General features: G+C 46.2%; 1 protein-coding gene across 1 annotated transcript in view; it reads left to right on the top strand.

Moving 5' to 3' along the window:
• cxadr (CXADR Ig-like cell adhesion molecule) overlaps positions 1-13,867 on the top strand; it is a 71,817-nt gene extending 57,950 nt beyond the window's left edge. Inside the window, exons 3-7 of the mRNA XM_014137876.2 lie at positions 659-863; positions 7,814-7,969; positions 8,591-8,713; positions 8,884-9,022; positions 10,469-13,867. Of these exons, the coding sequence (XP_013993351.1) occupies positions 659-863; positions 7,814-7,969; positions 8,591-8,713; positions 8,884-9,022; positions 10,469-10,754 (909 nt within the window). The 3' untranslated portion in view covers positions 10,755-13,867. The remainder of the gene's footprint in view (positions 1-658; positions 864-7,813; positions 7,970-8,590; positions 8,714-8,883; positions 9,023-10,468) is intronic.
• The last annotated feature ends 703 nt before the right edge of the window (positions 13,868-14,570 follow it).

The raw sequence follows: 14,570 nt of genomic DNA, 5'->3' as shown, positions 1-14,570 counted from the left end.
TGCACACAACACAAGCCCCCGTCTCTGACAAGCTCCATGGAAAATGTTGAATATTATGCCTACCTACGTGTATGTGTTGTCTGCCTGCGATGTGAGAGAATTGTTTGGCTTTCCCTCCTTCGTGCCGTGGTGTTTTGTTTACTTTGCCTCCGTGCTGCTCCTGTGCGGCTCGTTGTCCGTTGGCTCCACCTTGACTCCATCTTCTGGCTTCTGCTCTGAGCGCTGTGTTGTGGGGGAGAGACAGACGGGGTAGGGAAGGTGAAGGTAGGGCTGGGGGCTGCTGCTGAGCTCAGGTCATAGCTTTCTCTATCTCTCTGTTGACACAGCAGGTGTTGCTTTGACTCCACAGTAGGGCTTTGTTTGTTCCATGCCATACCTCCGCCGCACAGAAAGGAAAGGTCAAAAACAAGCCAGAACCAGGCATAGGACATTAGGGAGATAACAATACACTGACTCTTCATTTCAGTGTCTGTTGTTTTAGTAAACAGAGACGGGGGGTGGGGTGGGCTTTGCACTCACTCTTAATAACCAGCTTCGACTTAGATTATTTATCCAGGCTTGTTTTTCTGAAAAGTTGTAACTTCTTTACACCCAGCTATCTCCCTCTAATTCTCGGTCTATTCCCTCCCTCATTTTCTCTTCCTCCCTCCACCCCCAGGTGATCCTGTACTCTGGGGACAGGGCCTATGAGGACTACTACCCTGCAGTGAAGGGGCGGGCCCACTTCAACTCACCCGACCCAAAGAATGGTGACGCTTCCATCAACCTGACTGGTCTGAAGTCCTCAGACACGGGAACCTACCAGTGCAAGGTGAAGAAGGCCCCGGGCATCCGCAGCAGAAAGATGCTACTGACCGTCATGGGTGAGTGGGATGCCATGGGTGACATTTTTACATTTTAAACAGCCGCTACTTTGCTATCTACAGTTGAAGTCGGAAGTTTACATACACCTTAGCCAAATATATTTAAACTCAGTTTTTCACAATTCCTGACATTTAATCCTAGTAAAAATTCCCTGGTTAGGTCAGTTAGGATCACCACTTTATTTTTAAAATGTGAAATGTCAGAGTAATACAGTGAGAGAAAAAAGTATTTGAACCCCTGCTGATTTTGTACGTTTGCCCACTGACAAAGAAATGATCAGTCTATAATTTCAATGGTAGGTTTATTTGAACAGTGAGAGACAGAATAACAACAAAAAAATCCAGAAAAACGCATGTCAAAAATGTTATAAATAGATTTGCATTTTAATGAGGGAAATAAGTATTTGACCCCTCTGCAAAACATGACTTAGTACTTTGTGATTACCAACAAGGGTTTTGCCACCGAGGTCAGACATTTCTTGTAGTTGGCCACCAGGTTTGCACACATCTCAGGAGGGATTTTGTCCCACTCCTCTTTGCAGATCTTCTCCACGTCATTAAGGTTTCGAGGCTGATGTTTGGCAACTCAAACCTTCAGCTCCCTCCACAGATTTTCTATGGGATTAAGGTCTGGAGACTGGCTAGGCCACTCCAGGACCTTAATGTGCTTCTTCTTGAGCCACTCCTTTGTTGCCTTGGCCGTGTGTTTTGGGTCATTGTCATGCTGGAATACCCATCCACGACCCATTTTCAATGCCCTGGCTGAGGGAAGGAGGTTCTCACCCAAGATTTGACGGTACATGGCCCCGTCCATCGTCCCTTTGATGCGGTGAAGTTGTCCTGTTCCCTTAGCAGAAAAACACCCCCAAAGCATAATGTTTCCACCTCCATGTTTGACGGTGGGGATGGTGTTCTTGGGGTCATAGGCAGCATTCCTCCTCCTCCAAACACGGCGAGTTGAGTTGATGCCAAGGAGCTCCATTTTGGTCTCATCTGACCACAACACTTTCACTCAGTTGTCCTCTGAATCATTCAGATGTTCATTGGCAAACTTCAGACGAGCATGTATATGTGCTTTCTTGAGCAGGGGGACCTTGCGGGCGCTGCAGAATTTCAGTCCTTCACGGCATAGTGTGTTACCAATTTTCTTCTTGGTGACTATGGTCCCAGCTGCCTTGAGATCATTGACAAGATCCTCCCGTGTAGTTCTGGGCTGATTCCTCACCATTCTCATGATCATTGCAACTCCACGAGGTGAGATCTTGCATGGAGGCCGAGGGAGATTGACAGTTCTTTTGTGTTTCTTCCATTTGCGAATAATTGCACCAACTGTTGTCACCTTCTCACCAAGCTGCTTGGCGATGGTCTTGTAGCCCATTCCAGCCTTGTGTAGGTCTACAATCTTGTCCCTGACATCCTTGGAGAGCTCTTTGGTCTTGGCCATGGTGGAGAGTTTGGAATCTGATTGATTGCTTCTGTGGACAGGAGTCTTTTATACAGGTAACAAGCTGAGATTCGGAGCACTCCCTTTAAGAGTGTGCTCCTAATCTCAGCTCGTTACCTGTATAAAAGACACCTTGGAGCCAGAAATCTTTCTGATTGAGAGGGGTCAAATATTTTTTAGCCTCATTAAAATGCAAATCAATTTAGAACATTTTTGACACAAGTTTTTCTGGAATTTTTAGTTGTTATTCTGTCTCTCACTGTTCAAATTAACCTACCATTAAAATTATAGACTTTTTTTTATTTACAGTTTTTATTTATTTCATCACATTCCCAGTGGGTCAGAAGTTTACATACACTCAATTAGTATTTGGTAGCATTGCCTTTAAATTGTTTAACTTGGGTCAAAAGTTTCAGGTAGCCTTCCACAAACTTCCCACAATAAGTTGGGTGGATTTTGGCCCATTCCTCCTGACAGAGTTGGTGTAACTGAGTCAGGTTTGTAGGCCTCCTTGCTCGCACACACTTTTTCAGTTCTGCCCACAAATTTTCTATGGAATTGAGGTCAGGGCTTTGTGATGGCCACTCCAATACCTTGACTTTGTTGTCCTTAAGCCATTTTGCCACAACTTTGGAAGTATCCTTGGGTTCATTGTCCATTTGGAAGACCCATTTGCGACCAAGCTTTAACTTCCTGACTGATGTCTTGAGATGTTGCTTCAATATATCCACATAATTTTCCTACCTCATGATGCCATCTATTTTGTGAAGTGCACCAGTTCCTCCTGCAGCAAAGCACCCCCACAACATGATGCTGCCACCCCCGTGCTTCACGGTTGGGATGGTGTTCTTCGGCTTGCAAGTCTCCCCCTTTTTTCTCCAAACATGACGATGGTCGATATGGCCAAACAGTTCTATTTTTGGTACAATATTTGTCCCCATGTGCAGTTGCTCAACCGTAGTCTGGCTTTTTTATGGCGGTTTTGGAGCAGTGGCTTCTTCCTTGCTGAGCGGCCTTTCAGGTTATGTTGATATAGGCCTCGTTTTACTGTGGATATAGATACTTTTGTACCTGTTTTCTCCAGCATCTTCACAAGGTCCTTTGCTGTTGTTCTGGGATTGATTTGCAGTTTTTGCACCAAAGTACGTTCATGTCTAGGAGACAGAATGTGTCTCCTCTTGAGCGGTATTACGGTGCGTGGTCCCATGGTGTTTATACTTGCGTATTATTGTTTGTACAGATGAACATGGTACCTTCAGGCGTTTGGAAATTGCTCCCAAGGATGAACCAGACTTGTGGAGGTCTACAATTGTTTTTCTGAGGTCTTGGTTGATTTCTTTTGATTTTCCCATGATGTCAAGCAAAGAGGCACTGAGTTTGAAGGTAGGCCTTGAAATACTTCCACGGGTACACCTCCAATTGACCCAAATGATGGCAATTAGCCTATCAGAAGCTTCTAAAGCCATGACATAATTTTCTGTAATTGACCAAGCTGTTTAAAGGCAGTCAACTTAGTGTATGTAAACTTCTGGCCCACTGGAATTGTGATACAGTGAAATAATCTGTCTGTAAACAATTGTTGGAAAAATTACTTGTGTCATGCACAAAGTAGATGTCCTAACCAACTTGCTAAAACTATAGTTTGTTAACAAGAAATGTGTGGAGTGGTTGAAAAACGATTTTTAATGACTCCAATCTAAGTGTATGTAAACTTCCGACTTCAACTGTATCTATTCAGTAAAAACTCCACGCATAATGCCTTTTGAAGGGTACATGTGGCAAACTAGATAAGTGTTTATGTAATACCCCTCTAGAATGGCTTGGTGATATGTTTAATATTCCTAGTGGTGTGTATAGATCTAGAGTTTTCCTTGATATTGCAATCCAATCTATATACGGTAGGGAAATGGCTATGTCAATATCAGATGACATCAAAATAGCCTACTAAATGTAGTAAAGTCTTGTAAAATGTACATTAATGCTGCCTTGTTCTGAAATGATGTATGCTCAGTGTTTTGCTTTGCCATTAAGTGATGGTGTGATTGATGAGCATCACACATAATGTAATGTCACCTCAGCCAGCTGTTCCATTGTTGTTGCTAAGTGACAGTAAAGTAGTGTAAAATGAAGTGATTTGGGCGTTATGACAGCCACTCAGCTAGCTAACTGCGTATCATAAATGACAGTGGGTGTAGAATAGGCAGAACACTCTAGTGATGTCTGCGCAAACAGACTTGCCGTGTATGGCTGCTCGGTGACTCAACTTTACTCTGAACATACAGAAACTCACTCAGTCACTCAACCAGTCAGCATATTTACATATGAAAAGTTGTGTGGGCTGACGGCTGTGGTCAAACAACATATGAATTTTATTAGAGCCCTGCACTGAAGAAGGACTTCTCATAAACGTTGTGTTTGGCTGAATAAAATGTGATTAGGACACGGTTGTTTTCCTGGTTAAACACATCTCTCTATTGACAAACTGGTTGGTGTTATATTTACCTTCCTTTACCAGGAACTAAACAAAAACAATGTCTTTTTAGCCATTCCTTTACACCAGCAAGGCTGGCTCGAAGTCTCTCTCAGGTCTACAGGAAGGAAGATTAGATTTGTTCAGTGTACCCGAGCCAGCCAAGGAGAGATGGGCTTGAGCTGACTGGAGCAAATACCTAGGCAGGCCGATGGTGATGGTCCTTAGGGAGCTGTGCAGAGGAATTTCTTGGCCACAGAGCTGGTCATCTAGTGTCTTTACTGGTTTAGTGCCGCCGCCTGGTAGTGGGTCTGACAGGCCTAAAGGCATTGAACCCTGGGGCAGAGCTATTCCTATTCTAGAGGAGAGCAGTGTGACAAGGAGACAGGAAGACATCTTGCCTGCACCGCAGTTTACCTTCAGGTCAATATCGTCACCAGAACGTAAATGCTCCCGAGCGCATTGGCAGGGATGGACACGGTCACACACTCTCAGGAAGTAGGCACACACACACACACACACACACACACACACACACACACACACACACACACACACACACACACACACACACACACACACACACACACGGGCATTTGTCCTGAGTGCAGGTAATGTTAGGAGCTGTGTGCGTGTTGTGTCTCCCTGTATGAAGATCGACAGTGAAGGTAACAGAAGGAGAGGGCACACCTGCAGTCAGTACAGCACCCCGGACAGGCATGTCAGCAACCCTCGCAACCAATCAGTGTCTGCCGCTACCTCACTACAGCTTTCGGCAGCCAATCACAATTCCTCTCTCCCTGGCCTTAGTCCCAATCACTGTCTCATTACCCATACGCCACTACAGTATTTAACATGCCAATCGCTCCCTGACCTGAGTCCAAACAACCAATCAGCCCTGCCTAGACCTCTCTAAAGCCAATCTTTCTGTCTCCCTGGCCTCAGTCCCAACCAATCCCTCATTGTCTTTATAGCCACCCTACTGTGGTCTACCACAATGTATCACTCTCCCTCTATCTATACTGTGTCCTATCAGTACCTCAATGTAGTCCAGCACAGCCAATACATCTCCTTATCTTTAGCACTTCATATTATACCACATCCATATAGTCCACCACAACCAATCTCACACTCTCTACAGTATCTGTCTCAAGATATTATTTTTCTCTTTCTACCTCCTCTCGTTCGTATCACCCCCCCAGTCCATCAGCACTCATTTCATTTATCTTCCATTTATACTCCCCTCTCTCGTTCTGTCCATCCTGCCCCCTGCCTTTTAGATTAGTATGGGCTGGGCACTGCACTATGTGCTGCCGTGTCCCACAGGACAGGGCTGTCTGGTGTTAATCCACATGGTTCTGCCTGATAAGTCCCTGTCCCTGATCTCCCCTCCCTCTCCTCTCGCTCCCCTCCCTTTCCCTGGGCTTTGTTGTTACAGCGCCCATTACCAAACCATGATGTCAGCGCTCCAGCACAAAGCTCTATCCGAGAGACACACAGAGAGAGCGAGAGATGCACACAGAGAGAGACAGAGCGATATACGCACATGCACACACACATTCACACACGGCCAATCAGGCTTCCTAAAGACGACAATATTTAGAATGCCCCTCCACCTCTCACCCCTAGCTTAGTACCCATACCTCATCCCACCCCCTCCACCTCCCACCCCTAGCTTAGTACCCATACCTCATCCCACCCCCTCCACCTCCCACCCCTAGCTTAGTACCCATACCTCATCCCACCCCTCCACCTCCCACCCCTAGCTTAGTACCCATACCTCATCCCACCCCTCCACCTCCCACCCCTAGCTTAGTACCCATACCTCATCCCACCCCCTCCACCTCCCACCCCTAGCTTAGTACCCATACCTCATCCCACCCCTCCACCTCTCACCCCTAGCTTAGTACCCATACCTCATCCCACCCCCTCCACCTCCCACCCCTAGCTTAGTACCCATACCTCATCCCACCCCTCCACCTCCCACCCCTAGCTTAGTACCCATACCTCATCCACCCTCCACCTCCCACCCCTAGCTTAGTACCCATACCTCATCCCCTCCACCTCCCACCCCTAGCTTAGTACCCATATCTCATCCCTCCATCTCCCACCCCTAGCTTAGTACCCATACCTCATCCCACCCCCTCCACCTTCCACCCCTAGCTTACCTCATCCCTCCACCTCCCATACCTCATCCCTCCACCTCCCACCCCTAGCTTAGTACCCATACCTCATCCCACCCCTCCACCTCCCACGCCTAGCTTAGTACCCATACCTCATCCCTCCACCTCCCACCCCTAGCTTAGTACCCATGCCTCATCCCTCCACCTCCCACCCCTAGCTTAGTACCCATACCTCATCCCTCCACCTCCCACCCCTAGCTTAGTACCCATACCTCATCCCTCCACCTCCCACCCCTAGCTTAGTACCCATACCTCATCCCTCCATCTCCCACCCCTAGCTTAGTACCCATACCTCATCCCACCCCCTCCTCTCCTCTCCAGCAGACAGACAGACGGTGAGTTCAGTTGGTCTGTTCGTCTTTGCCTTGCACTGGATCCGGCCTGGTTTCAATTTGGAGCTTTGTTTGCTTTTGAATTCTCATCTCATCTCCTGCCAACAGACTGAGGGAACTGTTTGCGTACGCTTGGGGTTCCCAGAGGCCCTACCCCATGTTTGTGTGTGTGTGTGTGTGCGCACGTCACTCTCCAATCTTCATCATCTTTAGTGACAGCACCTGTAATGACAGCAGCTGTATCAATTACCCTGATTACTGCTCTCATTATGCTGATGACTGCTGCTATGAAGGGGACACACACACACACACACACACACACACACACACACACACACACACACACACACACACACACACACACACACACACACACACAGAGAGCTCAGCAACCTGCCAGGGGGGTGTGCATTGGAAAATCAGGAAGGGTTTGTGTAGCTTCAAGCTAATTTCTTTTTTCCGCAATGTATGCCATCTCTAATAGCTTATGCCCTCTCCCCCTCCTCTCTCTCCCCTGGCAGTGAGGCCGTCCAAGCCCAGATGCTCTACTGAAGGCCCCACCCAGGAGGGTAAGGACGTGGTCCTGAGGTGTACGTCCAGTGAGGGGACCAACCCCCTGCAGTACACCTGGGAGAAGACCAGTGACAACAAGATTCTGCCTGCCTCAGCCGTGCTAGGTAACACACACGGGATGTAATTATACACTGAGTATACCAAACATTAGGAACACCTTCCTAATATTGAGTTGACCCCCCCCAAGTTGGCTGGATGTCCTTTGGGTGGTGGACCGTTCTTGATACACACAGGAAACTGTTGAGCATGAAAAACCCAGCAGCAATGCAATATTTGACACAAACCGCCTGGCACCTACTACCATACCCCGTTCAAAGGCACTTACATTTTTTGTCTTGCCCATTCACCTTCTGAATGGCACGCAATCCATGTCTCAATTGTCTCTAGGCGTAACAATCCTTCTTTAACCTGCCTCCTCCTCAATCAGCTACACTGATTGAAGTGGATTTAACAGGTTACGTCAATAAGGGATCATAGCGTTCACCTGGATTCACCTGGTCAGTCTGTCATGGAAAGAGGTGTTCTTAACATTTTTTATACTCAGTCTATTTATTGAAGATTTTAAAAAAACACAATGTGGTTACACAAGTTTTTACCATCCTCAGATTGAGCAGATCATTTCAAACAGAATGGATATTCACTGCCAACTCAAGTAAATGGCCAGAAATGTTTCCGGAAGGTTTTTGGCTTCCTGAACGTGCCCCTGTAACCTCTCTGTCTTGTAGACCCTGTGGGAGGCACCATGAATGTAAGGAACGCGTCCATCAGCTCCTCTGGAACCTACCGCTGCACTGTTAAGAACCACGTGGGCATGGAGGAGTGTATTCTACAGCTTGGCATCACTCCCCGTGAGTCCCTCACCGCCCCTGATTCACCTTTATCTGGGCTTTAATTGAACACTGTCATTTATTTATTTATCAGGTGTGGATCTGTGCTTGGCTCTGTATTGGCTGTATAGAGTCAAGATGGTGGAATTGTGTCATTTTATCATGTATTATTTTTATGATCTGTGGTCTAGCACCCAACACTGCTGGTATCATAGCTGGAGTCATCATCGCTGTGCTGCTGGCCCTCATCATCATCGCCATCATCCTCTTCTGCTGCTGCCGCGCCCACCACAGGAAGAAGTACGAGAAGGAGATCTCTTACGAGATCAGGTACGGTCGCTGCATTATTACACCATTGTACAGCACTGGCATAAACTGCATCCAGCTGCTATTAGATTAGATATGTGTTGGTCAGATGTTCACAGACATTTGCTTGACAAAAATGCACTGCAATAGAATGGCCAGACATAGTAAACATACACATTAATGAAGAACAACAGAAATGACAGCTTAATGACTTGAGCCCTCCCTTCCCCATAACATAACTACCCTCCCTGCCGCCCTCATATACTCAATACTGCACATCTCCTTGGTGTCCAGGTCACTGAGCACAACACTAACTTTCAATGTCCATGATTCCACATATAACCACATATAACAGGGTAGTATACAGTACATTACAACTATCTTAATAGCATTGTGGGACGAGTGTATAGGTTCCTCTAAAGGTTTTCTTTTATTTCGGTAATTTGGCTGCTGTAGCCTGCAATAAATGAAAGCCAGCGTGACCGTGCCACGTTCTCTGGCCCCAGCTCCTCCCTATCCGGTCACGGACACGGAAAAACGGCTGTCGCACCATCAGCGGTTTTCTCTTTTTTCCCTTCCTCAAATTAACGTCTGTGTTAATCAGTTTGGGTGGTTTATTTGTTCTGTGGATCCTGTGTCTGTCCTGCCCAGCCCCCCTGGACACAGTGTTCCATCCACTCTGTCTCTCTGTCTTTGGGTCTGCTAGCGTCAGCCTGGACACTGTCTATCTGCCTGGCAGCGCAGCGGAGCATTATAAGAATTAGCCCAATGAGCACTGTGTCTGTGTGCCCAGTCCTGACACACACACACACACACACACGGCGGCACGCATACAGACACTAATACACGCTTAGGGATATTAATGTACTCACAAACACTTGTGCACACGCATTTACCAACATATTCAAAGCCACTGGCCCCTCAGGCTCAGTTTGATTGAGCTCTTTAATGGATTATTGCAGGTTATTATGTGTTAATTGTGTTGCTCTGGGAGTAGAAAGGGGTTGGTGGGAATGAATGTTGCTTAGTTACCACTGTTGAGAATCTTACTGTGGCTGATCAGAGCTGGCACATCTAGAACTACATTCCATCGTCACTAGCTATAATCTTTTTCACTACCTTTCACCCACACTGTCTCTCCCTTCTCACTCTCTCCTTCTGTCTGTTTTTCTCTCTCCCACTCTCTGTCATTCTGTCTCTGTCTCTTTCATTCGCCTCACCCTCTCTCTTTCAGTCAGTCTGTCCTCTCCCTTTTTCTGCCTGTCTCCTCTCTCTGTCTGTTTCTGTCTTTCACCCTCTCTTTCTGTCTCCCTATCCCTCGGTCTTTCTCTTATATCTCATTGTTTATCTCTCTCTGACTCTGTCTGGCTGGACACCTAGGTGAAATCCCAAGTGAATGTGAAAGGGGAGTGGAAAAGCTTGTCTCTTGTTGTTTACATGCCCATCTCGCTCTCTTTCCCCCCCTCTCAGAGAGGACGTTCCCCCTCCAAAGAGCCGCGTGTCGACGGCTCGCTCTTTCACCAGCGTGGGCAGCCAGCGTTCCTCCCTGGGCTCCATGTCCCCCTCCAACCTGCATGAGTACGCCCTCAAGCCCCAGTATGACAAGATCCCCTCCGTGGAGGAGTATGAGAGGCCCCCCAGCCACACACCCCTGCCACCGCCTGTCGCCAGCAAGATAGCTGGCCGTAACCTCAGCCGCATGGGCGGCATCCCCGTCATGATCCCCGCCCAAAACAAGGACGGCTCCATTGTGTAATGGAGAGGGGGAGAAAGGGAGGGGTGGGACTGGGGTACACTAGCCAGAGAGGAGGTGGGGGGCTGGTCTGACAACTGGAGAGATGGAGGGAGGGACTGGGGGACACTAGCCAGAGAGGAGGTGGGGTGGCTGGGCTGGGGACTGGGCTGACTGATTTTATGTCCTCCACCACTCATAAGCTGTGGTGCCGTACTGAGGAGAAAAGAGATGCAGTACTGTACCATATCACATCAGGCCCACTATGAACTATTTACTGAAGGCAAAAAACAACAGATCATTTTATGAATTTTACTTCCTGATCTTTCTGACAAGCAGACACAAAAATACTAGGGTGGCTAGCTACATTTTAATGGTCAATTCAGAAAGGTTGCTTTGTATATAGTTGAATGCATGATGCTTTTTAATCTAGCTGGCCCTGTCCTTAGAGATGTGTGCAGAGCAGACCAAGGTCTCTGATTGGCCTATGGTGGGTTTGTACTGTGACAGTATGACAGCTGTATGTGTGTGTTTCTGGGCGTGGGAAATGTACACTTCTACTCCAGTCTTTGGATGAAATGCCAAAAATATAATCAGACAAAAGTTTTTATCAAATCTCTCAGTTACATTTTTGAAAATATTTTGCATATTTGACAATAACCCCTCCACACACATATTTGTTAAATCTATTTTAAGAATAGGGGTTGCCGAAGGGATTTAAGATTTCTGCTTTTCAAATGAGTTTTGTTGTCATGTGGTTACCTTTATAAAGATGTTTATTCCACTGGTTGGACTGGCTGATGTAATGGGCATGTTTGGACTGGCTGATGTAATGGGCATGTTTGGACTGGCTGATGTAATGGGCATGTTTGGACTGGCTGATGTAATGGGCATGTTTGGACTGGCTGATGTAATGGGCATGTTTTCCAGCCCTGAGAGCAGTTGGTCCAGCTTGGGCTGGGAGGGACGGACGGTCAGGGTTGGTTAACGACACGGGAGGGGGAGTTAAGCCACCCCATCTTGTGATTGGTGGATTGTTGTTTCTTTGCCGGGCTTACACCCCATCTTCTCCCTTTCTCCCCACCCCTCTCTACAAGTTCCTAGAACAGGCAGTGTTTTGGAGAATAGGGGGGTGTGGCTTCACTGAACAATCATATTTGATTGTGTTTCACTGCCACCAGCTCAGGCCCCTAACCCTTCGGACTCCACCAGTGCACCCCTCCCCCAACACACATTCTGTATTAGCAGGACGACCACGGTTACACTGTTCGCTATTATTAACCATCTCTGTTGTTTAACCATCCAACCCAAAGGTCTCCCCACAGTCCTTCCCAGAAAACATTCTGGATTTGGAACCGCATACCTAGGGTTCAATATCGCAACCTCTTTCAATGGTCATTATTAAGTTTATTGGTTCATTCATGCATCACCGTTTGTGAAGGATAAATGAAGGATGTACATGTATGTTATAGTATGTTAGTAAGTATGTTACATGATTTATGGAAGGAAGTGAGTGTTAAGGGGAAGAAGTCAACATTAGAATACTGAGTCACAGGTGTTCACATGTTTAGGCTACAACTACAGTCCAGTAACTGTTCTCTAGGGTTCCCATGCTGTACCCTAGCTCTATCACTCAGTCAGTCACAACAGGCTGCTCCCAGTCTTACTCACAGCCTCAGTGCTTCTGCTCAGCCCAGATGACTTGTTTCTGTGATTGACATCACTGTGCCTTGTCTGTACTGACTTGTATCACACACATACTGTTGTAGCCACAGGCCCCTAAGTAGGTGTCTGTGTCTCAATGGATCCCTGGTTGTGTGCTAGCCTTTTAACGTTGCTGTGCGCCATACATGTATGTTTTGTAGCTAACGATCATTGCCATGTATGGTGCTTGGCACAAGAGTTGGCTTCAGTACATATAGTTTGGCTATAATGGACCTGTAGTACCAGGCCTACATCAGGCATAATAACCAGTCCACTTTACATGGTTTTGGATCCTGTGTAATACTGCATCGCAGTTTACATTAGCTCTGTATTTAAACTGTTGCAATGTTTAAAACATTTCCCAAACATTGATTCATACATTTGTTGCTTCTTTTTTAAATTCATTATTTAATTTTTCTGTATGAAGGCTTTGGTTGTATGTGTAAATATACTGTAAAAGTGACACTATCTCTAGAACTTATCCCACCACACTTACTCTAATGCTCTGTATGTATAATGATGCTCTGCAGTACTTTTCTTGGTTAATGTGTATCTAAAACATGATCGCTGGGTGTTATCAATAACAGTAGAGGGTGAAAGCCTGCTCATTCAGCTGGGCACTACTGTAGCTCTGTTTCAGGATCCACATTAGCATCTTACTTAGAATGAAGATCAATGATTATTTGATGGATCAGCCATGTTATGGATTGTATAAGTTTGACATGGATGTGTGGGTGTCCAGATTCTAAATGGTATACTAGCATGGTTATTGAAACAGAGCCTGATTCTGTGTGTGTGAATAGAATGTAGTAGATTTGGGGTGGATGAAGAGGAGGTGATGGGTATAGAGCGCTTTCTGAATTGTACAGTATCCCCGCGCCTCTCCTCATTGTGGCAGGTGTAACTTCACACCCATGGGACAGCAGCCACATCCAACTGCTGCACCGAGGCAGGATGTGGAGAAAAACCCACACCATACACTACCCCAAGTTGGAAAAGCTGTCAGTTCTCTCCAAGCCCAGGGAAGTGTGTGTGTGTGTGTGTGTGTGTGTGTGTGTGTGTGTGTGTGTGTGTGTGTGTGTGTGTGTGTGTGTGTGTGTGTGTGTGTGTGTGTGTGTGTGTGTGTAATGTCTGGAATGTCTGGAGGGGGCCCAGATATATAGTATTTTAGTAGAATAGACCTTTGACTGCTGACAAACTACAGAGTCATTAGGGAGTCATATTGTACAGTCCCTCTCAACTCCGGAAACTAATGAGAAGAACTACTAACATGATATTTACTGTAGCTTTTAAAAGAAGTGTACTAATATTGTATGAATATTTTTCTTTCGGGGGTTTGTTTGCACATTGGGTGATCAAACCTGTTTTAATTTTTCTTTGTGTGTGTCATTTTTGTGCTGTATTTTTAAATAATAAAAGGACATAAAATGAAAGAAAGAGTCCTTTCTTTTCCATAGCAGCAGCTGTTGACTTTGTCTTAAATCATAGTGCTTTTCTCTAACCAGGTTTCAGCAGCCAGCCTATCTTTATCCTCTGAGGCCCTGGCAGGCCTCCTGCAGGCTTCTACTCTGATTCATTTTAATCAGGCAGTGATTTTCACCCCTAACGCCAGTTGAGGTGACTTTCTAACCTCTAATGACTATAATTAATCAATGAAGCACAGAGGCACTACGATCAGAAACCGCCTGGCAAAAATCCACAGCTTCATTGAAACAGGCGGCACTAGAGCATTATATATACTAGCCTGATTCACACTATAGGGCCGAGCTGTACTGGACTGGCCCGGGTACGCATCCACCAGCGTTGCTTGAGCCATGCTGGAAAGGACAATGTGAAAATAAAATACCAGAGCCAGCACAGTCTGGTTCATGTTGGGCATATCGTTTGAATCAAAACTGTGTAGGGGAGACCGGTGAAAATTGTAACAACTTGAATTTCTCCAAACAGAAATAAGCTAGAGTAATGAGACTCACTCAGTACATGCCTGTTTAGGTTCTCTCCCTACTAGAAATGTTTTTGCCAAATATCTACATTTGCTCGTTTTATATGCAAATGTTTGGTTTTTAGGCTGTATATATTTTTTTGTACTGTCCAATATTTCAAACTAGCATAATGTCACAACTCTCTTGAGTTTGA

This window comes from Salmo salar, chromosome ssa13 (assembly GCF_905237065.1).
Source record: "Salmo salar chromosome ssa13, Ssal_v3.1, whole genome shotgun sequence".
Classification (NCBI taxonomy): domain Eukaryota; kingdom Metazoa; phylum Chordata; class Actinopteri; order Salmoniformes; family Salmonidae; genus Salmo; species Salmo salar.
The sequence above is the reverse complement of the archived record's forward strand: the minus strand, read 5'-3'. Positions and strand labels throughout refer to the sequence as shown.